This window comes from Ornithorhynchus anatinus, chromosome 5 (genome assembly GCF_004115215.2).
Source record: "Ornithorhynchus anatinus isolate Pmale09 chromosome 5, mOrnAna1.pri.v4, whole genome shotgun sequence".
Taxonomy (NCBI): domain Eukaryota; kingdom Metazoa; phylum Chordata; class Mammalia; order Monotremata; family Ornithorhynchidae; genus Ornithorhynchus; species Ornithorhynchus anatinus.
The window spans coordinates 36,172,136-36,192,440 of record NC_041732.1 but is presented as its reverse complement, the minus strand read 5'-3'; the positions used below and the strand labels follow the sequence as shown (position 1 = coordinate 36,192,440).

General features: G+C 42.3%; 1 protein-coding gene across 2 annotated transcripts in view; it reads right to left on the bottom strand.

Moving 5' to 3' along the window:
- UNC5D (unc-5 netrin receptor D) overlaps positions 1-20,305 on the bottom strand; it is a 532,332-nt gene that overhangs the window by 84,900 nt on the left and 427,127 nt on the right. The window contains exons 9-10 of one of the 2 annotated variants that reach the window (XM_029066199.2): positions 6,582-6,767; positions 2,904-3,281 (exon numbers count right to left, since the gene is read on the bottom strand). In XM_029066199.2, coding sequence (XP_028922032.1) covers positions 2,904-3,281; positions 6,582-6,767 — 564 coding nt within the window. The remainder of the gene's footprint in view (positions 1-2,903; positions 3,282-6,581; positions 6,768-20,305) is intronic. The other variant, XM_029066200.2, reaches the window with a different exon arrangement.

Below are 20,305 nucleotides of genomic sequence, written 5' to 3'. Positions count from 1 at the left end.
ATAGTGGATCAATCAGAAACATTACTGCAATATAAAGTTGGAGGCAAGATTTCATTTCAGACTGGTAGATAGAAAAAAAACTCTAATGACCCCTATCCCATACTGATTTCATTTCATCATTTTGTGGAGCAGCATCATGAAAAGTAACTAGCCGTTCACTACGATTCCCAAGGCAGAGGTGCCATGTGAATATTTAATGAAGGGTTCTTCCTTGCTCTGAAAGGTTAAGGGAGGGAAAATTTACAAATGGGAGAGCTGCTTGTGATCTCTGCTTAGCCAAAAGGAGGTATAAAGTTAGAAACAGATCTAGATGAATAGTAGAAATCCTGTCAAGCAAAGTCAATCTCTCGATTAAAGCAAATCTCAGAGGAAGAATCGCCAGTTTCAAAAGGTGCCCAATTAACTGATTAGGTGGCATCAAACCAATCTTTTTTGGTTTCATTTCACAAGATAAAATGTTTGACTTGACTTTGCTGGCCACCTACCTATGCACTTGAACTGAGCAATAAGCCACTGGAATGAAGTCCTAATGGGTTTTATTTGATGTGAACATGGAACTAAATACACTTACATTTTGAGTGAGCTTGATTTCCCCTTAGCAGGTAACAACAATGCCTCAAGCCTTTTCCTAATTCTCTTTACTCAGAAGATAATAATAATGATAATAATGTTGGTATTTGTTAAGCGCTTACTATGTGCCGAGCACTGTTCTAAGCACTGGGGTAGACACAGGGGAATCAGGTTGTCCCACATGGGGCTCACAGTCTTAATCCCCATTTTACAGATGAGGTAACTGAGGCACTGAGAAGTTAAGTGACTTGCCCAAAGTCACACAGCTGACAAGTGGCCGAACCGGGATTCGAACCCATGACCTCTGACTCCAAAGCCCGTGTTCTTTCCACTGAGCCACGCTGCTTCTCATAATACAAAATAAGCCTGAGCTGTGCCCCACACTCAACTCAGCACTTAAGTACATATCTATAAATGATAAATTAAATATTACACATCATTTATATTCAAGGTCACTCATTCATTCATGCAGTAGCATTTATTGAGTGCTTGCTGTGAGCAGAACACTGTACCATGTGTTTGGGAAAGTAGAATATAACAATAAATGGACACATTCCCTGCTCACAGTGACCTTACAGTCTATGGGGGGAGACAGATATTAGTATGAATAAATAAATTACAGATATGTACATATGTTCTGTGGGGTTGGGAGGTGACAATGAATGCAGAGAGCAAGTCAGGGCGATGCAGAAGAGAGGGGGAGAAGAGGAAAGAAGGGCTGAGTCAAGAAAGGCCTCTTGGAGGAGATGTGCCTTCAATAAGGCTTTGAAGGGGGAGAGAGTAATTTTCAGTCAGATTCGAAGAGGGAGGGCATCCAGACTAAAGGGTAGGATGTAGGAAAGAGGTTGGTGGAGAGATAAACGAGATCGAGCTACAGTGAAAAGGTTTGCATTAGAGGAGCGAAGTATGTAGGCTGGGTTTTAGTAGGAGACTAGTGAGGTGCGGTAGGAGGGGGCAAGGTGATTGAGTCCATTACAGGTGAATGTAAGGAGTTTCTGTTTGATGCGGAGGTGGATGGGCAACCACTGGAGGTTCTTGAGGAGTGGGGAAATATGGACTGAACATTTTTTGTAGAAAAATGATCTGGGCAGCAGAGTGAATTATGGACTGCTGTGTACACCTCCAGACTATATATTCCTTGTGGGCAGGGAAAGTGTCTACCAACTCTGTTATTCTGTACTCTCCCAAAGGCATAGTATAGTGCTCTGCACACACTAGTGCTCAATAAATACCATCAAGGATGATGATGATGATGACTATGGTCCCAATGACACCACTGTCTATTCATGCCTTCAGTTATTAATTTAAGGTCAAAATTATGGCAATAATGAGTCTAATTCTCCTAGTTACTTTCTGCTAGTAAGTTCCCCAACTTTGGGCAAAGGCATTTAACACTTTCAGACTGGAGGGGTCCATCTAGTCCACTGGAGTGGTGGAATGAAAGAGTCAATATTCCTATCTGATCACCCTGCTGGAATTTTCAAGTGCTTAGTATAATGTTCTGCACACAGTAAGTGCTCAATAACTACGATTGATTGAATGAATGAATAAGCAGTGGGAAAAATGTGACTTCGGCACTAATTGGAGCTAAAAATCAAGACAAAACTGATCAGAGTTAAAAATCTAAAGAGAACTAGTCTAAAAATCTAAAGAGGACTGATCAGAGCAAAAAAATCCAAACAATCTTGGCAGAACATCAAAAATTCACCCCCACCCACAAAAAAACAAACACAAAAAAACCCACCAACTTATCATGCCAACGGATGTAACCCCACCGCTGAAGTTTAAATTCAGAAAAGCAGCTCAGCAATAATCTCTCATCATTAGTGATCAGGATGTGACATTACAGAAAGATCTATGGGGTCTGACAATGTTTATTAGGTCAGTTACTAATGAAATTAGACTCAGTGTCATTTTACTAAATCACCAACCAATGAACAACCTATTCAAGACACAAACTAGATACTTGTTATTCCCACAGTGTTTAAGTATCACAGAAGGGGGTCCTCAGCATTTGCTTGCAGTGTACTGGGTAATAAAAATTGAAAGCTTTTAAGTCATAGGAACTCCCATGTCTTTTGGGCAAATAGACTTACCATGAATTTCGCCAGGCTCTGCAATAGTCAAAGTAACAGACTAGAAATCTGATCAGGGTCTGTGAGTTCTAAATCCAGCTCTGCCATTGAACTGCTGGGTGTCTCACATGGACCTCAGCTTTGATAGCTGAAATGGTGGGAGGAAAGAAGGGGGAAGGCACATAACTGACTTAATAGATATTTAGACAGGGAAACTCCTTTGCAAATGTAGAATGACAGAGAATGGCTAATGCTCACCTGTATTTGGCATCACCAAACGTCCTCCTAGGTGACCAAAAACACCAGTGGTCCTTAATTCAGTCCTTGCAGAAAGAGATGAAAGATTCTGGATGTAGGGTGCCTTGTTTCTTGGATGTATGGTGGTGAAGCTTCGGTTATTTCCATGGGGAAATGTTCCAGAATGGGTCTTGCCATGGTAATCTGCTCTCTCTGTTACCCCAAGAGAAACCATGAATGAGCTCTGAACTTTGACCTTGATGTCCGTCAAAGGGTTGAAGAGTGAAGACTCTGTCATGAGCTCCTTATCCAGGGGGTCCTGAAGGCAGATTGGGCCACTGTAAGTTCGGCTCACCGTCAAATCAGGCTGCATGGAGGAGTTGAGGAGGAGGGAGTTCCCTGAGAGAAGGAAATTGATCTGTCACTCAGCCCTACCGAGCTCTTAAATTACCACTTTACATCTGCCTCCACTAACTCTGCACAAAACCCCCTTGTCCAACAATTTCTCTAAAGAGATCAGGCGACTCAGGCTCATTTTGAGTAATCCGAGAACAAGTCATGGTTTTAATGACTAAATGTCCTTGGTCCAAATACTATGCCTGTCTCTGTGCCTCACACTTTGTCTTTTCAAAACAAGCATCGCTGGTCCCCATCTTGGCAAAGAACTCAGGTAGTATAGCTGTTATTATTTTAACTGGCAAGTAAATATGAAAAACAGAAAATGGTTCCATCAGCTTACTCAGGAAAATAGCATCTGCTCATTTAAAATGGTGAAATATTACAAACTAATGTCTTGGTCACATTAAACACTAAGTAACGCTATTCCAATTCAGCTAACTTTCCCATGGAATCCTGGGAATTTTCCACATTTGGGTGAAGAAATGCTGAATTTTATAAGTGCATGCAGAAATAGAACAAAGTGCCCACATTTTACTAGCTATGCTAGTAAAATAATCATGGGCATGTCCTCACAGAGTTGACTACAAACACCCCATGGAGCAATGAGAGAATCATCTTCTACATTTGAAAGACTGTAGAAGTCTTTATTCCTGTCTCACAATGAATAAAAAATCATCTTTATAAAAATGTGAGAAACTGGAAATTGTCACCTGCTGGGTTTTATCAATTTTTTCAAAGCAGAGTATTTAAAAAGCAGCACTGTTTTTTCATTATAAAATAATATCACTGATGAATAGCAACTGAATAACCCTCCACCCAACCCTCCCCTTGACCACCACCAGTCCGTCAACATCATGTTCAAAATTGGGCTGAAAACATTTCTCTTGGGGAAGGAACTGTCTGATCATGCAAAATTCCATAATGGAGTATTCCTGGCATCTTTTAAAATATATATTTCCATAATGCATAGCAAAACCAGCAAGAAGTCAATAATCCTGTCCTTTCTCCTTCCCCTTGGTTCTGATGCTGTCAGAAGGGAGAATCACAGAGGTCTATGTTCCAAATAAGATAAAACAATTTAGCAGATCTGAAGGCTACTTGATAATTCACATTTCATGCTTGAGGCTTTGGAGTGCTCAGGCATAATGGAGGAGTTGCATTTCTCAAACAGAAACTCCTTTGAACATAGGGTGGAACCTTGCATTATCTTGGGAACTTGGGAGGCGAAGAGAGATGTGGAGCTGTTCCTGGTACTTAAAGAACAGCATTGCCTAGTGGAAAGAGCACAGTCTGGGGAGTCAGGAGGACCTGGGTTCTAATCCGGATCCTCCACTTGTCTGGGTGACCCTGGGCAAGTCACTTCACTTCTCTGTGCCTCAGTTACCTCATCTGTGAAATGGGGATTAAGACTGTGAACCCTATGAACAATAGGGACTGTGTCCAACCCAATTTGCTTGTACCTACCCCAGTGCTTTGAGCATTGCTCAGCACGTTTTTTCTTTTAAAGTCCAGGGCAGATTTCCATAGAAACATGGCAGCCTCCAAATCTGGAGCCTATTTTATTTGCCAACAACATTTTCAGAACTAGAGAGGGTCTTAATAAATATTCTTTTGCATCCAGTTAAAGCAAAAGACTCCTTTCCTCAAGCTCAAATGCGACGGAAGAGGGAGTTAACTGGTTTCCAGCCAAAATGGTTCTTTGGAGCATTTACATAGAACATCAGCTATTAATGAAGTAGTGGACTGACAACTCATCTCAAGCCCAGCAAGGGGCAGCCCACCCAGTTGACCCAATCTTCTCTTCAGAAAAAGCTATTTATCTTTAGCCTATGGGCTTCTCATAGCACAATATTTTATTTAAACCTTCCTATGCTCACCTGCCATTCACAATAGCTCCATTCCCCAATGGCAGTGAGAACAGTATTCTTTTTTTTCCATAAGCTATGTGTTTTAAATTATATACACACTCCAGTATCGAGACTTCTATTGAAATGGAAGACTATATTCTGGGCTGGCCATAACATGGAGTGTTTTAGGTAAGAGAAAACAATTCATCCTATACTTTTCAAATCACAGTCTATGATTCTTGAACCATGCTTTTCAGATTATATATTTCTAGCTTGTTAAGAAGGGCAGAGTGAAGGGTGCTTTTATGGGTATATTTTTTTTTTGGTAGACAGTAGAGTATAGCACACTGAGGAGCAAAAGGATGATGCTAAGACACATGGATCCCAGTATTGGATCTGCAACTGAGAATGTGATCTTAATAATGTCATTTAAATTTCTGTATCTCTGTTTATCTGCAAAATGGGAATAATAATTTTTGTCTTCCACCATCCTAAGGAGACATCACTATCAATAATTTGTTTTTAATTTAAGGGTTTGCCTAAAACACTTCATTAGGAACTGCAGAGAATCACTAAAGAAGAATATACTTTTTTTTCCTTTAAGGGGTTTACAATCCAATGGGAGAAGACCAACCTACACAGAGAACATGCAATTAAGGACAAAGGGCAGGGGCCAACAGCATAAAATAGAGTACATATTGATGATGAAGATCAATTGCTTTTTTCAAGCACCTACTGTTTGCAGTGAACTGTCCTATGCACTAGGGAAAGTACACTAGAGGGAGAAGGCAGAATCCCTGCCTATGATGATGGGGCAGAACACTTTGATTTCCTAAAATCTATGTTGATTTTACACACAGGAGAGAAAAGTCCAACCGGGTACCATTTGGATGAAAATTATAGATGTCCCTCCCCGAGAAGACACACATAAAAGATAGCTTAGGAACAAGTGAGGGCTGTTATGCATTAGGGTTTTATTTCTTCCCTGGATAACTGATCCATCAGAGCTCTTCTAAAGTCCTTTTCTTGTAAAAGGACAAAAAAAAGAAACAAAATCAATACACCATTGTGATAGTGTTACATGAGATTTTACATAGTCCTTGAAATAGAGGAATTTGCATTGAATATCAATGCCCAGAAGTAAATTGCTTATAGCCTGAAATAGTACTGACCAAGTTGAAAACAGAATAGCATAGAGATGCCATATTATTTCTTAATTCTCAGTGAGGACCTCTGACCTTCAGGTGCTTTTCCAGTAGAAGAGAGTGCACAAAGGGCACTAAATCTACCACTGAGTCAAGTTTGGTCTCATGAAAAGATAATGCAAATTTGGTTGCCACTCTCAGTAGCTATAGCTACGTTCACACTAGATTGGCTAAGCAGAAAATAACTCTTGTGTGAACATAGTCTATGACTCTGAGAATTAAGTGTCGGGAGAACCCACGACACTGACCTTGACGGACTGTTTTGAAGTTGAAGGTCTGGAAGCCACCTGTCAATGCAGAAGAATCAATGACGTCCACGCCATAGTCACTCTGGCTCCGTCTGTACAGGGTGACACCAACCACAAGAACAGCAACAGCGATGATGGCAGCTCCCAGGCCCGAATAGAGAGCAATGTCACTAGCATTCTCGATGTCTAAAAAGAAAAATGGAGAAAACGGTCAATTGTCCAAAAATATCTTCAGAACGAAGGAACAATTACAAGTCGAGATGATGTTAATTTCTCTGTACAACCTGAGGCAAAAAGGAAATCTGACTACATAATTCTGCTCTGCTCTTGCATTCCGATAGATAAGTGGATCAGAATGTATACTCCTGCTGCCAGAAAAGCAGAACAGAACAGTCAGAATAGTTAAACCCAGGGCCCACAAGAAGCCAATAATCAACCACTGGGATTCACTGAGTGCTCACAGTGGGCAAAACCCTATTCTAAGTCCTTTGAATAAATGCAATCCCTGCCCTCAAGGAGCTTACAATCTAATGGGATAAATCACAGGTAAGGGAAGCAACTGAGTATATGGATATGTACATGAGCATGGAGGGGTGAGGGGGTAAGGTGAGTTCCTAAGGGTTTGGAAGGTATTGACTCAACTGCATAGGTGAAGGAATGGGAGAATGTGTGTGTTTGGGGGGGGGGGGATAGATAAATCAGGGAAGGCATCCTGGAGGAGACAAGGTTTTAGATAGGCTTTGAAGATCGGGATAATAGAGGCCTGCCGGATGTGAAGGGGATGGTGGCTTTGCCCAAAGTCACATAGAGGGAAAGAAGTGGAGTTGGGCTTAGAACCCAAGTCTGCTGATTTCCAGTCCTTCATTCTTTCCACTAGGCCACACTGCCACCTCAAGTAGCTTGTGAGAGTGCTAGTGATGCCCCACAACCTTTTTGTCTTTTTCTTTCCTTAACGATATTTCTTAAGCACTTACTATATTAAGCACTAGGGGAGTTACAAGCTAATCAGATTGGACACAGTCCATGTCCTGCATGGGGTATACTATATTAATCCCCAATTTACACATGACATAACTGAAGCCTAGATGAGGTAACTGAGGTAAAGAGAAGTTAAGTGGCTGGCCCAAGGTCATAAAGCAGAGAAGTGGCAGTGCCTGAATTAGAACCCAAGTCCCAGGTCATTCTGACTCCCAGAGCCATGCTCTACTCACTAAGACCATGCTGCTTCTCTCATGACTTTTCTAACCTTCTCCAAAGACTTCCACCTCCTGATCAGCTCTTGGTTCTAGCTCCCTTTCTGAGGTTGACAGTGTCTCTGCTCCCACAACCAGCTCGTTCCACCTCCAGGAAGCTTTCAAAAAATGAAAAATGGCACTAAGTGTAATTGTGTGTGTTTTTCACTTTTCCTGCATGGAGAGGTTGGGGCACTTACACAGTATTGGTGCCACTTAAAACATTTCCTCAGAAAGTCAAGAATCTGGGTTAGGTAGCACTAGTACTACTGAGCCAGGTAAGAAAATAGAGTTAGCAGGGGCCAAGCTTAGGTGATTGGGATGTGGTCACTGAGAACAAAAACTGACAGGTGAAGAATTCCTAAGAAGGCCTTCAGGGAACCTGGATTTGGGACTGAGGTACAGTTATGTCCCTCAATAGATCAAGCAATAATTACATTCTAACAGACCTCCAAGTTAACAGACCAAATGCCATCCCAAAATATGCTCCAAAACAAAGAATCATCCCCTGCCTCCTTTATTACACATGTTCATGTGGCCTAAACAAATCCAGAGTTGGCTTAAATTTTAAGCAAAAATTAACCATTTACAAAATTTACATCAGCCTTCAGCTGAAGAAACAGTGGGAGAAGGATATTAGCTGTCTCGTTCCTCATTATGGTTTTGCAACCTGCGAGAGTAATTTTGAGGATGCCATCACCACCTTGCTTCATGGTCCCAATTTGGTTTCACGTGCATGAAAGGGCATTGGTCAGTTCTGTCAAAATGGCACATTAAGATGGAGCATATACCTTTCCCTTTTCCTCCCTTCACCTGTGAATCTGGGCCCTGATTTCCCCTGAATGTACATTTCTTTCCACACATAAAGACAAACTCAACCATTGGTTAAATATACTTTTTTTCTTTTTCCAAGGAAGAATTTTCCTCGTCTGACCATTTCTATAGGGTGTCTTCAAGATCCTCATCATTATCGAAGTGGATCTAAATTGGAATTTGAAATTCGGCATGATAAATTTATCATTGCCGATGTGGTATAATCTTAAAGGTGCAAAATATTGGAAGATGCACAGAAATATAAGGAGGTAAGTGCCACCTAACTACGTAATTGATCTTTACAGAGATTATTTGGTAAGTACACTAAACAGATCCAAGAGTAATCACTATCTCACCCATTGTCTGGCTTGGTGGATAAAATAAACCCATCGTATATTTACCCTATAATTGCATGGCACTTACTATGCATTTACTGCACCATAATATGGTACTTATGTTATCAAATGAGCAATACTCACCACACAAGTGGATTTATTTTAAACAAACTCAGTGGACTGTAAAATAAGGTGCTACCATATTAAGAGCGAACAGGGAATTCAAGCAGAACTAGTTCAGCAATAGGGCAGTAAACATAAAAAAATAAATTGCAACGTACAGCAGGAGAGTTGAAAGGAAGGGTCTCAATGAGGGTAAGAGCTCAGGAAGCCGAGCGTAGGAAGAAGAAAGACAGCAAATGGAAACACATGCAAGGAGCAGAGGCGATTTAAAGGAAGTTCGCAGGGTGCCGATTTGTTAGGACAGATTCCCTCTTCCTATCCTCTTTCCGATTCCTTGGCCACAGCGGACAAATGGTGCAGCTATGATGTTCTGCAAGAATATACTTTTCTGGCTTTGCAAAAAAAAATTTCAGCCACAACCTGTATGAACTTATCTGCTGCACTGCTGAATAAGCAAGGGACTGGTTGAATATATCAGGAAGCTCTACTGGCACTAGGATGGAGTGGCATAAAGGATTACGAGGTTAAACCGCAGCCTGAGCTGGACTGTGGGAAGAAGGTAGTTTGGTAAGTGACTGGACAAAATACCACTGTTTGGCACTGACCTATCTTTCTCAATCTGCTTCCTGAGCATTTATTCGTTATAGTAACAGTGCAGGCATTCCTGCTCTAACCTTACAAAATTTGGTGCAATTTATAAAGTAGCTTAATGGACACAGGGAAGCCTTTTGCCTCATCAGAGTAATTGACAGGTGCCTGCCCAACCATGACCTCTACAGATCAGTGGGCTTGGGGAAGGTCTCCTGATATTTTGGGGGGTTTTTCCCACCGGCTTCCAGCAGTAACTAACCCTAACAGAAGACACTGACTCTGTGCTCCAGTATGTTTGAGGGTTTCAGTCAAGCTCTTTGATGGAAGCAGCAGCGTCACTTGTATCTATCCCTTCCTGCAGCACATTTGAAACCTTTGCCCTACCAGGATGTCCTCTTACCTAAGAGGTCATAAATACAGGGGGATCACTACCTTTGGGATCTGAATCATCTGAAATCTGAGGACACAAAGGATGATGGGAACTCCTTTCACAAAGTCCTTAGGATCAGCATTAGGCTTTTTTGGGGAAAAAAAAATCATTGGCAAAGGCAGAAGTATTAATCCCCTAAGAAGAGCTTCCTAAACAGAGGATAGAAAAAGGTCTCCAGGCATTTTAGTAGTTCGATATGACTCTGCCTTCAACAAAAGGTTGGATGGCTGGATCCTGACGGGGATCAATAAGCTATGCACTTCGGGAATATGTTGGAGAGGAAAAGGTAATGGAGAAACAGAAAAAGAGCCTGAAAGTGGCTAGGGCAATGACCATGTTCTTAGAGATAGCCACATTCTTCTACCAACTCATGCCTTACTTTTATAACCAACAGAAAGCACTCCTCAACCTAACACATTCCAGAATTTCACACAAATTGAAGAGGAAACTTGGGCTTTTGGGGAGAAGAGCAAACCCCACAAAAGATCAGTCAAAGATCAGTCACAGGGTTTAGTCATAGGACAGAGATGTTTTTTCTCTGATGTGGTGTATTTCAAACTAAATGGCCAATGTAAGACAAATTTGGGAGATAAATCCAAGAAAATTTTAGTTATTCTAAGTTGGATATTTGAAACCTTTGGGGTCCAAATTTTTATTCTTACGAAATGGGCCTTTCTATAAGAAGAAATCCCCCTTGGCTATTTACATGTAACACTCTATAGTCTAAGCTGCTCTAAACATACACTATTCTGAAATTAATATATTTTAAAAGATGAGATATGTAATTTCATTCATTCAATTGTATTTATTGAGCACTATGTGCAGAGCACTGTACTAAGCACTTGGAATGTACAATTCAGCAATGGACAGAGACAATCCCTGCCCAACAATGGGCTCACACTCTAAATGGGGGAGACAGACAACAAAACAAAACAACAAAAAAAGGAGTCTGGCATCAATATCATCAAGATAAATAGAATCACAGATATATAAACATCATTAGCAAAATAGAGTAATAAATGATATCTAAATAGGGAAACTCTGAGCAGTCAGTAGTAGTAGGAATAGTAATTATTTATAACTTACTCTGCAGAGCACTGACCTAACTATTGGAAGAGATTGCACAGGTGAGAATGAGACATGATTGTTGTCCCTCCAGGGGTTCATAATCTAAGAGTACAAATGGGGAGACAGGACTGGAGACAGATCAAGAATGATAAAACATTAAAACACAACTGATAAAAAGACAAAATGAAAACAAAATCACTAGGGGACTGTGGCTAGAGGAGAAGAACTTAAGGCTCCCCATGGCTTGGAGTTGAAAGCACGACTAGAGCCACAGCAAGAATTACCACAGCTACCAGTCTTTCCAGGGTTTTTAGAGGCCTCATTCTATGGTTGTTTTTCTCTTTCCCACTGGCATGGTGGACCTATGTATTAAATTTATTGGAAATTCAATCAAAATATTTAATATAGCATGGCTATTAAGTTCATGGTACTAAGTGCTGATGTATGGAGGCTGCCACACATTGTGGGCATGGATTTGAATTCAAACTGACAATTGAGATATTGGGAGAAGTGGGCCCTAAAGTGATTTCGGGACAGATAAGGTCACTGTTGATCCAGTGGGAACAAAAAGCACCCTGTGGCTTTGCAGCACTCTTCCTCCAGAAGCTGGACCTAAGAACTATTTGGAGTCTTTGGGACTCTGATCAAATACTGAGATGAGAGAGTCCAGGGAAGCTCTTCCAAATGGGTGGTCAGCAGAGTACTCTTAGTTGGGGATTGGTCTGATATAGAAAACTAACCTCCAGATGCTCCTGTGGGTGGGATACGATTTTTCAGGACCAGACTTGTAGAGACGCAGCGTGGCTTAGGGGAAAGAGCATGGGCTTGGGAGTCAAGAGGACATGGGTTCTAACCTTGGCTCTGCCACTTGTCTGCTGTGTGACCTTGGGCAAACCACTTAAGTTCTCTGTGCCTCAGGTACCTCATCTGTAAAATGGGGAATAAGACTGTAAGCCCCATGTGGGACAACCTGATTACCTTGTATCTACCCCAGCACTTAGAACAGTGCTGGGCAGCTAGTAATTGCTTAACAAATACCATAATAATAATTATTATTTTTATTACTGGTACTCACCCTATCAGTGAAATTTCCATGAACCCAGATTTTGCTTGGGAATGCAGTAAACTGAGAACAGTATTCAGTTTCTGGAATTTGGTTTGCTATGCCAGAGCACCAAATCAAACACTATGTGCTCTAGGGACTTCAGAATTAGCTCAGTGTCCAGAGCTGGGAGTAGGCAATTGTTTAGTTTCACCTTCTCTTATCTGTAAATTATTTCAGTGTTTGTCTCCACGTCTATATTTTCACCTCCTTAAGGGCAGAGGCCATGTCTAGTTACTCTATTTTACTCTTCCAAGCACTTAAAACGGTGCTTCACACACAGTAGATACTTCATAAGTAGCACGAATTCATTCTGGTTCAGGAGAGGTGCTGCATGGCCTGGTAGAGAAAAGCCAAGGCCTAGTGTAAACAGTATGGTCCGGGAGTCAGAGAACATAGGTTTTCCCTCCTATTTGGACTTTGAGTCCCATTTGGACAGGGACTATTTCTGCCCTGAGGAACTTATATCTACCCCAGAGTTTACAACAGTGCTTGACAACTAGGAAGTGCTTAACTGAAACCATAGTAAAGATAATAATAATGAGACCGCCCCCCACCATGACTCCTTGTATTTAGCCAGAATTTTATACAGCTATGGTAAGCTTCAAAATGATCACAATTCAATAAGATAAAACTGATTTTGAAAATTAAATCACAAGATTGAGCTGCATAAGTAATGTAGCACGTAGGGACAAGCAATTTTCTCTTGTACTTAATGCTGTACAGAGCCAATTTATAGATCTGATTCTTAGTCCCACAACTTAATATGGACATGGTAAAAGTTCAAAGGAGGGAACTGAAAACTAAAAATTAGAATATAGGATCTGCAGGGAAAGGTTAAAGGAACTACACCTGGAGTAGAAAAGACTGAGAAGAGGTTTTAAAGTAGTCTTTCAAATACATGAGTGAGGATATGGTTGCTGAGGATCAGTGTTATCAATTTCCAAGAGGAAATAATGGACTGAAACAGAATCACTGGGGATTTACATAGAAAGGGGGTCTTCCTGAGAGCTATACTTGTCAAAATTATGCAATTTCCTTTTCTAATATTTTTTTAAAGCAGGATATATTTTCCTCTGAGATATCTTATCTCTGGCCTGAACTTGGGTAGGGGGAAAGGATTAAGCAACTTTTCAACTATCCTTCTAGTCATGTAATTCTGTCTGTCTCATGAATTTAATAGTTCCCAGAATTCCTTTCACACAGAATCAATGCTCCCGACTGTATAAAATGCTAAAGAGATTAGATGTTGGAAACGTATTTTTTCTCTCAATCAAATCTTAGATTTTACCATATTCCAAATATAGGATCTGATTCTATTCTAGAAAGTGGGTCAATGCCATCTACTGAAGAAAAGTCTTATTCTACTCTCACAGATATAGAGATTTTTATCTATTTCATAGCCTGGAAGCTCACTTTGGGCAGGGAATGTCACTCTTTATTATTGCATTGTACTTTCCCAAGCTCTTAGTACAGTGCTCTGCACACAGTAAGTGCTCAATCCATATGATTGAATGACTCTATAGAGAGATGTATGTGATACAGAGATGTATATTTATGTGTATGTGCATATATTTCATTTAGAGATAGAGACGGGGACTAGCATCTAGCCCACAAAGTCAGAAAAGAGTACAAAAATTGAGACTGCAGGAGCATCCTGAATGTCCTCCAAAATGCTTGGAATAGAATATTTTCACATACAAAATAGCCAATGCGTTATTTTTCATGAACAAGAGGGGTTGGTGTCAGTCACGGAGAGAGGCAGGTACTTTGGCAGCCACCTGATAACTACTCATTAAATGAGATGAAAACAAAAAGCCATACAAAACAGGAAATGAGGATATTCAAATGTCACACCAGAGTTACAGGAGAGAAAAAAAAAAGACAAGCAGTAGTTAGGAAAAGGGCCCTAGGGCTGATGCAAATCTCTTTAGTACTACTGAAATATTCAATTCATTGTCAAGGATGATATAATTTGAGGTCATCTTTAAAGTTATTTTCACTTATCGCCATGAAATAATCCACAAAAATGTTTGGCGGGGAAGGTGTGGGAGAGGGAGGGAGGGAGGATTTGTCTTATTTGTTAATTTACCTTTCCCAGATAATGGCTGAGCCAATAGAATGGAAAAGTCTGATAACCATTATGGTGTCAAATCTGCTGTGAACTCCGTGTGTCATACTCCTTGAGCTTGGTATACTGCTCTACACACAGTAGAGCTCAATAAATACCAATGATTGATTTGGACAGGGATTGTGTTTCCATATTCTATTGTACTTATCTGTGGTCTTAGTAAACTGAGTACTCTATCTAGTAAGTGCACCATAAATACCACTGATTGATTGACTGACTGAAAGTTTCAAGCTTAGCAAATAAACCAGATTAACAGCTGGTCCACCTGAAAGGGATGAGGCAATAGGAATTGCTGTCTACCAAAGGAAATGTAGGTAAGCAAGGAAACTCCTTTAACTTGGGTTAGCAAGAGAAACTTTCCTGTTTCTGGCGTGTTACATAATCCCATCTCTCCCTCAGACAGAGAGGAGGCTAGGAAAATGTAGCAGGGAATGAATTAGGCTATTTTGAGGGTGAGGTTGAAAACTTTTCTTTCCTGAGGTGGTCTCCTTACCAATCCAATATTCAGGAGTGTTTCCTGGCCTTTATTGAGCAGCACTCCTTACCACTCCAAAGAGCTACTGCCCCAAAGCCACATTTCTAAATATGGCTCCAGGAGGGGCACATTTTCCATTCAGAACCCACTAGATTTTACTACACCTCCTGACATTGTTACACAACATTTATTGAAAGCACATTTGATGGTAATGAAGTTTCTATTAACTATGATTAAATCTCATAAAGCACCTGAAGATAATTTAAGATGTGCAGAAGCAGAAAATGAAACATTCGGTTTAGTACATTAGGAAATGTAATTGATTAAATTATCTCATTTACAATAAGTGCTTTCATGAGCTGTGCTGTGCACATATTTCCTCCAGTTTGTCTGTACAGTTTGCTAACAGACATCTGAAGATTTTGCTTTCTTTTTACACCTTCAAACGATGAAAAGTTGGTTTATCTAGCCCCTCTCACAGCAATACATGTGAGATTCTTTCTGCTCCTTCCTAGCTACTAGAAGACTGTGTGTTTGGCTATTTAAGGGAACAGGTTGTTTCTCAATTATCTTCATAATTGCCTTTGATTTTGCATCAGTGATGTTTCATGCAGTCTTAAACTAAGCCCTTATTTCAATGAACAGCCACAACCTATATTTGTATAATTCAACCCTCCCCTCTTGGCTTAAGGAGCCCAAGTAAAATGCCTCTGGGGACTTTTTGCAATCACTGTTAAGATTTTATTTTTAAGAAATCACAAACTAAAAAGCTTAAGTGATTCCATTTCAGTATTCACTAATTAGGCTCAGTGTTCAAGAGTTAGACTTGTGAATGGAAACTAACAGTCTGGGGATATTCTGGCTGGGGATTTAAATGGGTAAAGAACTCTCATGAAATACATTTTTTTTCTGCCAAAGTGTCTAAATAGCTTTCATCTCATCCTCTTTATAAACATCCAGGCTTATTACTGCACAGTAAGCTTGCTTTTGCCAGTGTTCTTCTATGTCACTTGGGGTTTACAAGCAAGGAATTAGGGTGTGCAAAATCACGCATGGAAAGCATGGAAGCAGAGTTGAATGGTGTGTAGAGCATGGGCCTGGGAATCAGAAAACCAGGGTTCTAATCCCAGCTCTGCCCTTTGCTTCCTGTGTGACCATGGGGAATTTACATAACTTCTCTGTGCCTCAGTTTACACACCTCTAAAATGGGAGTGAAATACCTGTTCTCCCCAAGTTACACTGAGAGCCTCATGTGGAACAGAGACTGTGTCCAACCCAATAAATGTCGTATTTTCCCTAGTGCTTAGAACAGGGCTTGACACATAGTAAACTCTAATGAACATCGTCATCATCATCATGAACATGGGCTCTGCTCCATGCCCAAAGCAAAGGGCAGGTGCCACTTGAGTGATCAAAATTCAACTGAAACAAATCTAAAAACATAACCTGCTACTAGTGGTCCAGGTGTGCTAGGTGCAGAAAAATAGCAGCAAGATACCCACACTAAGCCAGCATGAGCCCATGGGGGACAATCTGATCATCTCTGGAACGTGTCAAGGAAAACATTCACTCACACGAGCATCAAGTCAAAATTCTCTCAAGGAACACTTTTCCACATACAGTCAACAAGAAGAGGAATCAGAACTGTGTACTTCCTCAGAAGAGAAGTTCCCTAGAGAACAGGTTCCCACATCAGATTGTCAAAAGAAAGGAAGAACTTTCTCATCCTGAAGGACTCTTCGATGGACGGGAACTAAGGGGAAGAGTCTGCAAAGCACTTGGGAGTTTAGATTTATTTGGCTTTAAAAGGCTTTTGATGCAAATGTATGTGTTTATCAGAATACGCTTGGATGGTATACCCTGGCATCTGGGGCCAGTAGTTTGTTTTCATGAAGAGGATCTGTTGTAAGCCATGCTCCTGGCATGTTGGTCTCTATGGTAACAGTTACATAGTGGGACAGTTCTGTTATCTGAGTGGTTGGGTGGTAGCAAAACTCAAATCTCTGTGTTTCTTAATTGAAGGGCAGAAGAGAGAACTTGTCTACAAAATCCATTATATTGTATTCTCCCTAATAATAATAATAATAATGTTGGCATTTGTTAAGCGCTATGTGCCGAGCACTGTTCATTCATTCATTCATTCAGTAGTATTTATTGAGCGCTTACTATGTGCAGAGCACTGTACTAAGCGCTTGGGATGAACAAGTTGGCAACAGATAGAGACAGTCCCTGCCGTTTGACGGGCTTACAGTCTAATCGGGGGAGATGGACAGACAAGAACAATGGCAATAAATAGAGTCAAGGAGAAGAACATCTCATAAAAACAATGGCAACTAAATAGAATCAAGGCGATGTACAATTCATTAACAAAATAAATAGGGTAATGAAAATATATACAGTTGAGCGGACAAGTACAGTGCTGTGGGGATGGGAAGGGAGAGGTGGAGGAGCAGAGGGAAAAGGGGAAATGAGGCTTTAGCTGCGGAGAGGTAAAGGGGGGGTGGCAGAGGGAGTAGAGGGAGAAGAGGAGCTCAGTCTGGGAAGGCCTCTTGGAGGAGGTGAGTTTTAAGTAGGGTTTTGAAGAGGGAAAGAGAATCAGTTTGGCGGAGGTGAGGAGGGAGGGCGTTCCAGGACCACGGGAGGACGTGACCCAGGGGTCGACTGTGGGATAGGCGAGACCGAGGGACGGTGAGGAGGTGGGCGGCAGAGGAGCGGAGCGTGTAGGGTGGGTGGTAGAAAGAGAGAAGGGAGGAGAGGTAGGAAGGGGCAAGGTGATGGAGAGCCTTGAAGCCTAGAGTGAGGAGTTTTTGTTTGGAGCGGAGGTTGATAGGCAACCACTGGAGTTGTTTAAGAAGGGGAGTGACATGCCCAGATCGTTTCTGCAGGAAGATGAGCCGGGCAGCGGAGTGAAGAATAGACTGAAGCGGGGCGAGAGAGGAGGAAGGGAGGTCAGAGAGAAGGCTGACACAGTAGTCTAGCCGGGATATAACGAGAGCCTGTAACAGTAAGGTAGCCATTTGGGTGGAGAGGAAAGGGCGGATCTTGGCGATATTGTATTCATTCATTCATTCAATAGTATTTATTGAGCGCTTACTATGTGCAGAGCACTGTACTAAGCGCTTGGGATGAACAAGTCGGCAACAGATAGAGACAGTCCCTGCCGTTTGACGGGCTTACAGTCTAATCGGGGGAGACGGACAGACAAGAACAATGGCACTAAACAGCGTCAAGGGGAAGAACATCTCGTAAAAACAATGGCAACTAAATAGAATCAAGGCGATGTACAATTCATTAACAAAATAAATAGGATAACGAAAATATATACAGTTGAGCGGACAAGTACAGTGCTGTGGGGATGGGAAGGGAGAGGTGGAGGAGCAGAGGGAAAAGGGGAAAATGAGGCTTTAGCTGCGGAGAGGTAAAGGGGGGATGGCAGAGGGAGTAGGGGGGAAGAGGAGCTCAGTCTGGGAACGCCTCTTGGAGGAGGTGATTTTTAAGTAAGGTTTTGAAGAGGGAAAGAGAATCAGTTTGGCGGAGGTGAGGAGGGAGGGCGTTCCAGGAAGAGGTGAAACCGGCAGGTCTTGGTAACGGATAGGATGTGTGGGGTGAACGAGAGAGACGAGTCAAGGATGACACCGAGATTGCGGGCCTGAGAGACGGGAAGGATGGTCGTGCCATCCACGGTGATAGAGAAGTCTGGGAGAGGACCGGGTTTGGGAGGGAAGATGAGGAGCTCAGTCTTGCTCATGTTGAGTTTTAGGTGGCGGGCCGACATCCAGGTGGAGACGTCCTGGAAGCAGGAGGAGATGCGAGCCTGAAGGGAGGGGGAGAGGACAGGGGCGGAGATGTAGATCTGCGTGTCATCTGCGTAGAGATGGTAGTCAAAGCCGTGAGAGCGAATGAGTTCACCGAGGGAGTGTAAATGGAGAACAGAAGAGGGCCAAGAACTGACCCTTGAGGAACTCCAACAGTTAAAGGATGGGAGGGGGAGGAGGCTCCAGCGAAGGAGACCGAGAATGACCGGCCAGAGAGGTAAGAGGAGAACCAGGAGAGGACAGAGTCCATGAAGCCAAGGTGAGATAAGGTATGGAGGAGGAGGGGATGGTTGACAGTGTCAAAGGCAGCAGAGAGGTTAAGGAGGATTAGAATGGAGTAGGAGCCACTGGATTTGGCAAGAAGGAGGTCATGGGTGACCTTAGAGAGAGCAGTCTCAGTAGAGTGGAGGGGACGGAAGCCAGATTGGAGGGGGTCTAGGAGAGAATGGGAGTTAAGGAATTCTAAGCATCGATTGTAGATGACTCGTTCTAGGATTTTGGAAAGGAAGGGTAGTAGGGAGATAGGGCGATAACTGGAGGGGGAAGTGGGGTCAAGAGCGGGTTTTTTTAGGATGGGGGAGACGTGGGCATGTTTGAAGGCAGAGGGGAAGGAGCCCTTGGAGATTGAGTGGTTAAAAATAGAAGTTAAGGAAGGTAGGAGGGCAGGGGCGATGGTTTTAATAAGGTGAGAGGGAATGGGGTCCGAGGCACAGGTGGAGGGGGTGGCACTTGTGAGGAGGGAGGAGATCTCCTCTGAGGATACTGCAGGGAAGGATGGGAAAGTAGGGGAGGGGGTTGGTGGGGGGGAGGGGAGAGGCGGAGGGGTGACTTTGGGGAGCTCAGACCTGACTTTGTTGATTTTCGTGAGGAAATAGGTGGCCAGATCATTGGGGGTGAGAGATGGGGGAGGGGGAGGAACAGGGGGCCCCCTAGAACAGCACTGTTCTAAGCGCTGGGGTAGACATAGGGGAATCAGGTTGTCCCACATGGGGCTCACAGTCTTAATCCCCATTTTTTACAGATGAGGGAACTGAGGCACAGAGAAGTTAAGTGACTTGCCCACAGTCACACAGCCGACAAGTGGCAGAGCTGGGATTCGAACTCATGAGCCATGACTCCAAAGCCCATGCTCTTTCCACTGAGCCACGCTGCTTCTCTAATGCTTAGTATAGTACTCTGCAATTGAGTGCTCAATAAATATGATTGATTGATTGAGGAGGGAGGAAAAGAAGACAGAGGGTCTCAGTCACTGGTTTCTATGTAAATTTGTATAAACAATTCTGACAGCTGAATACCCAAAGTCCAATTTAGGGCCAGTGAAACAGCTCATGACCTGAAGGGGTATGTTTGCCTGAGTTTCCCTTCAATGGTTACCCAAGTTGTATATCTTGGAAATGCCACATCAGAAAGCAAGTCCATAAACTGGGGCTCCAGGAGGATATCACCCTTGCAAGCCCAAATTCTTTATCATTGTCCCAGAGGTACTAATCCTAATCAGGCTCCTCCCTTTGTGCTCTTGGGAGGCATTCTGCTTCCAAGGGGCTTTTCTGTGAAAACTCAAGGACAAATATTTACTAATCTCAGTTCTAAAAGTCTGTTAAGAAATGAA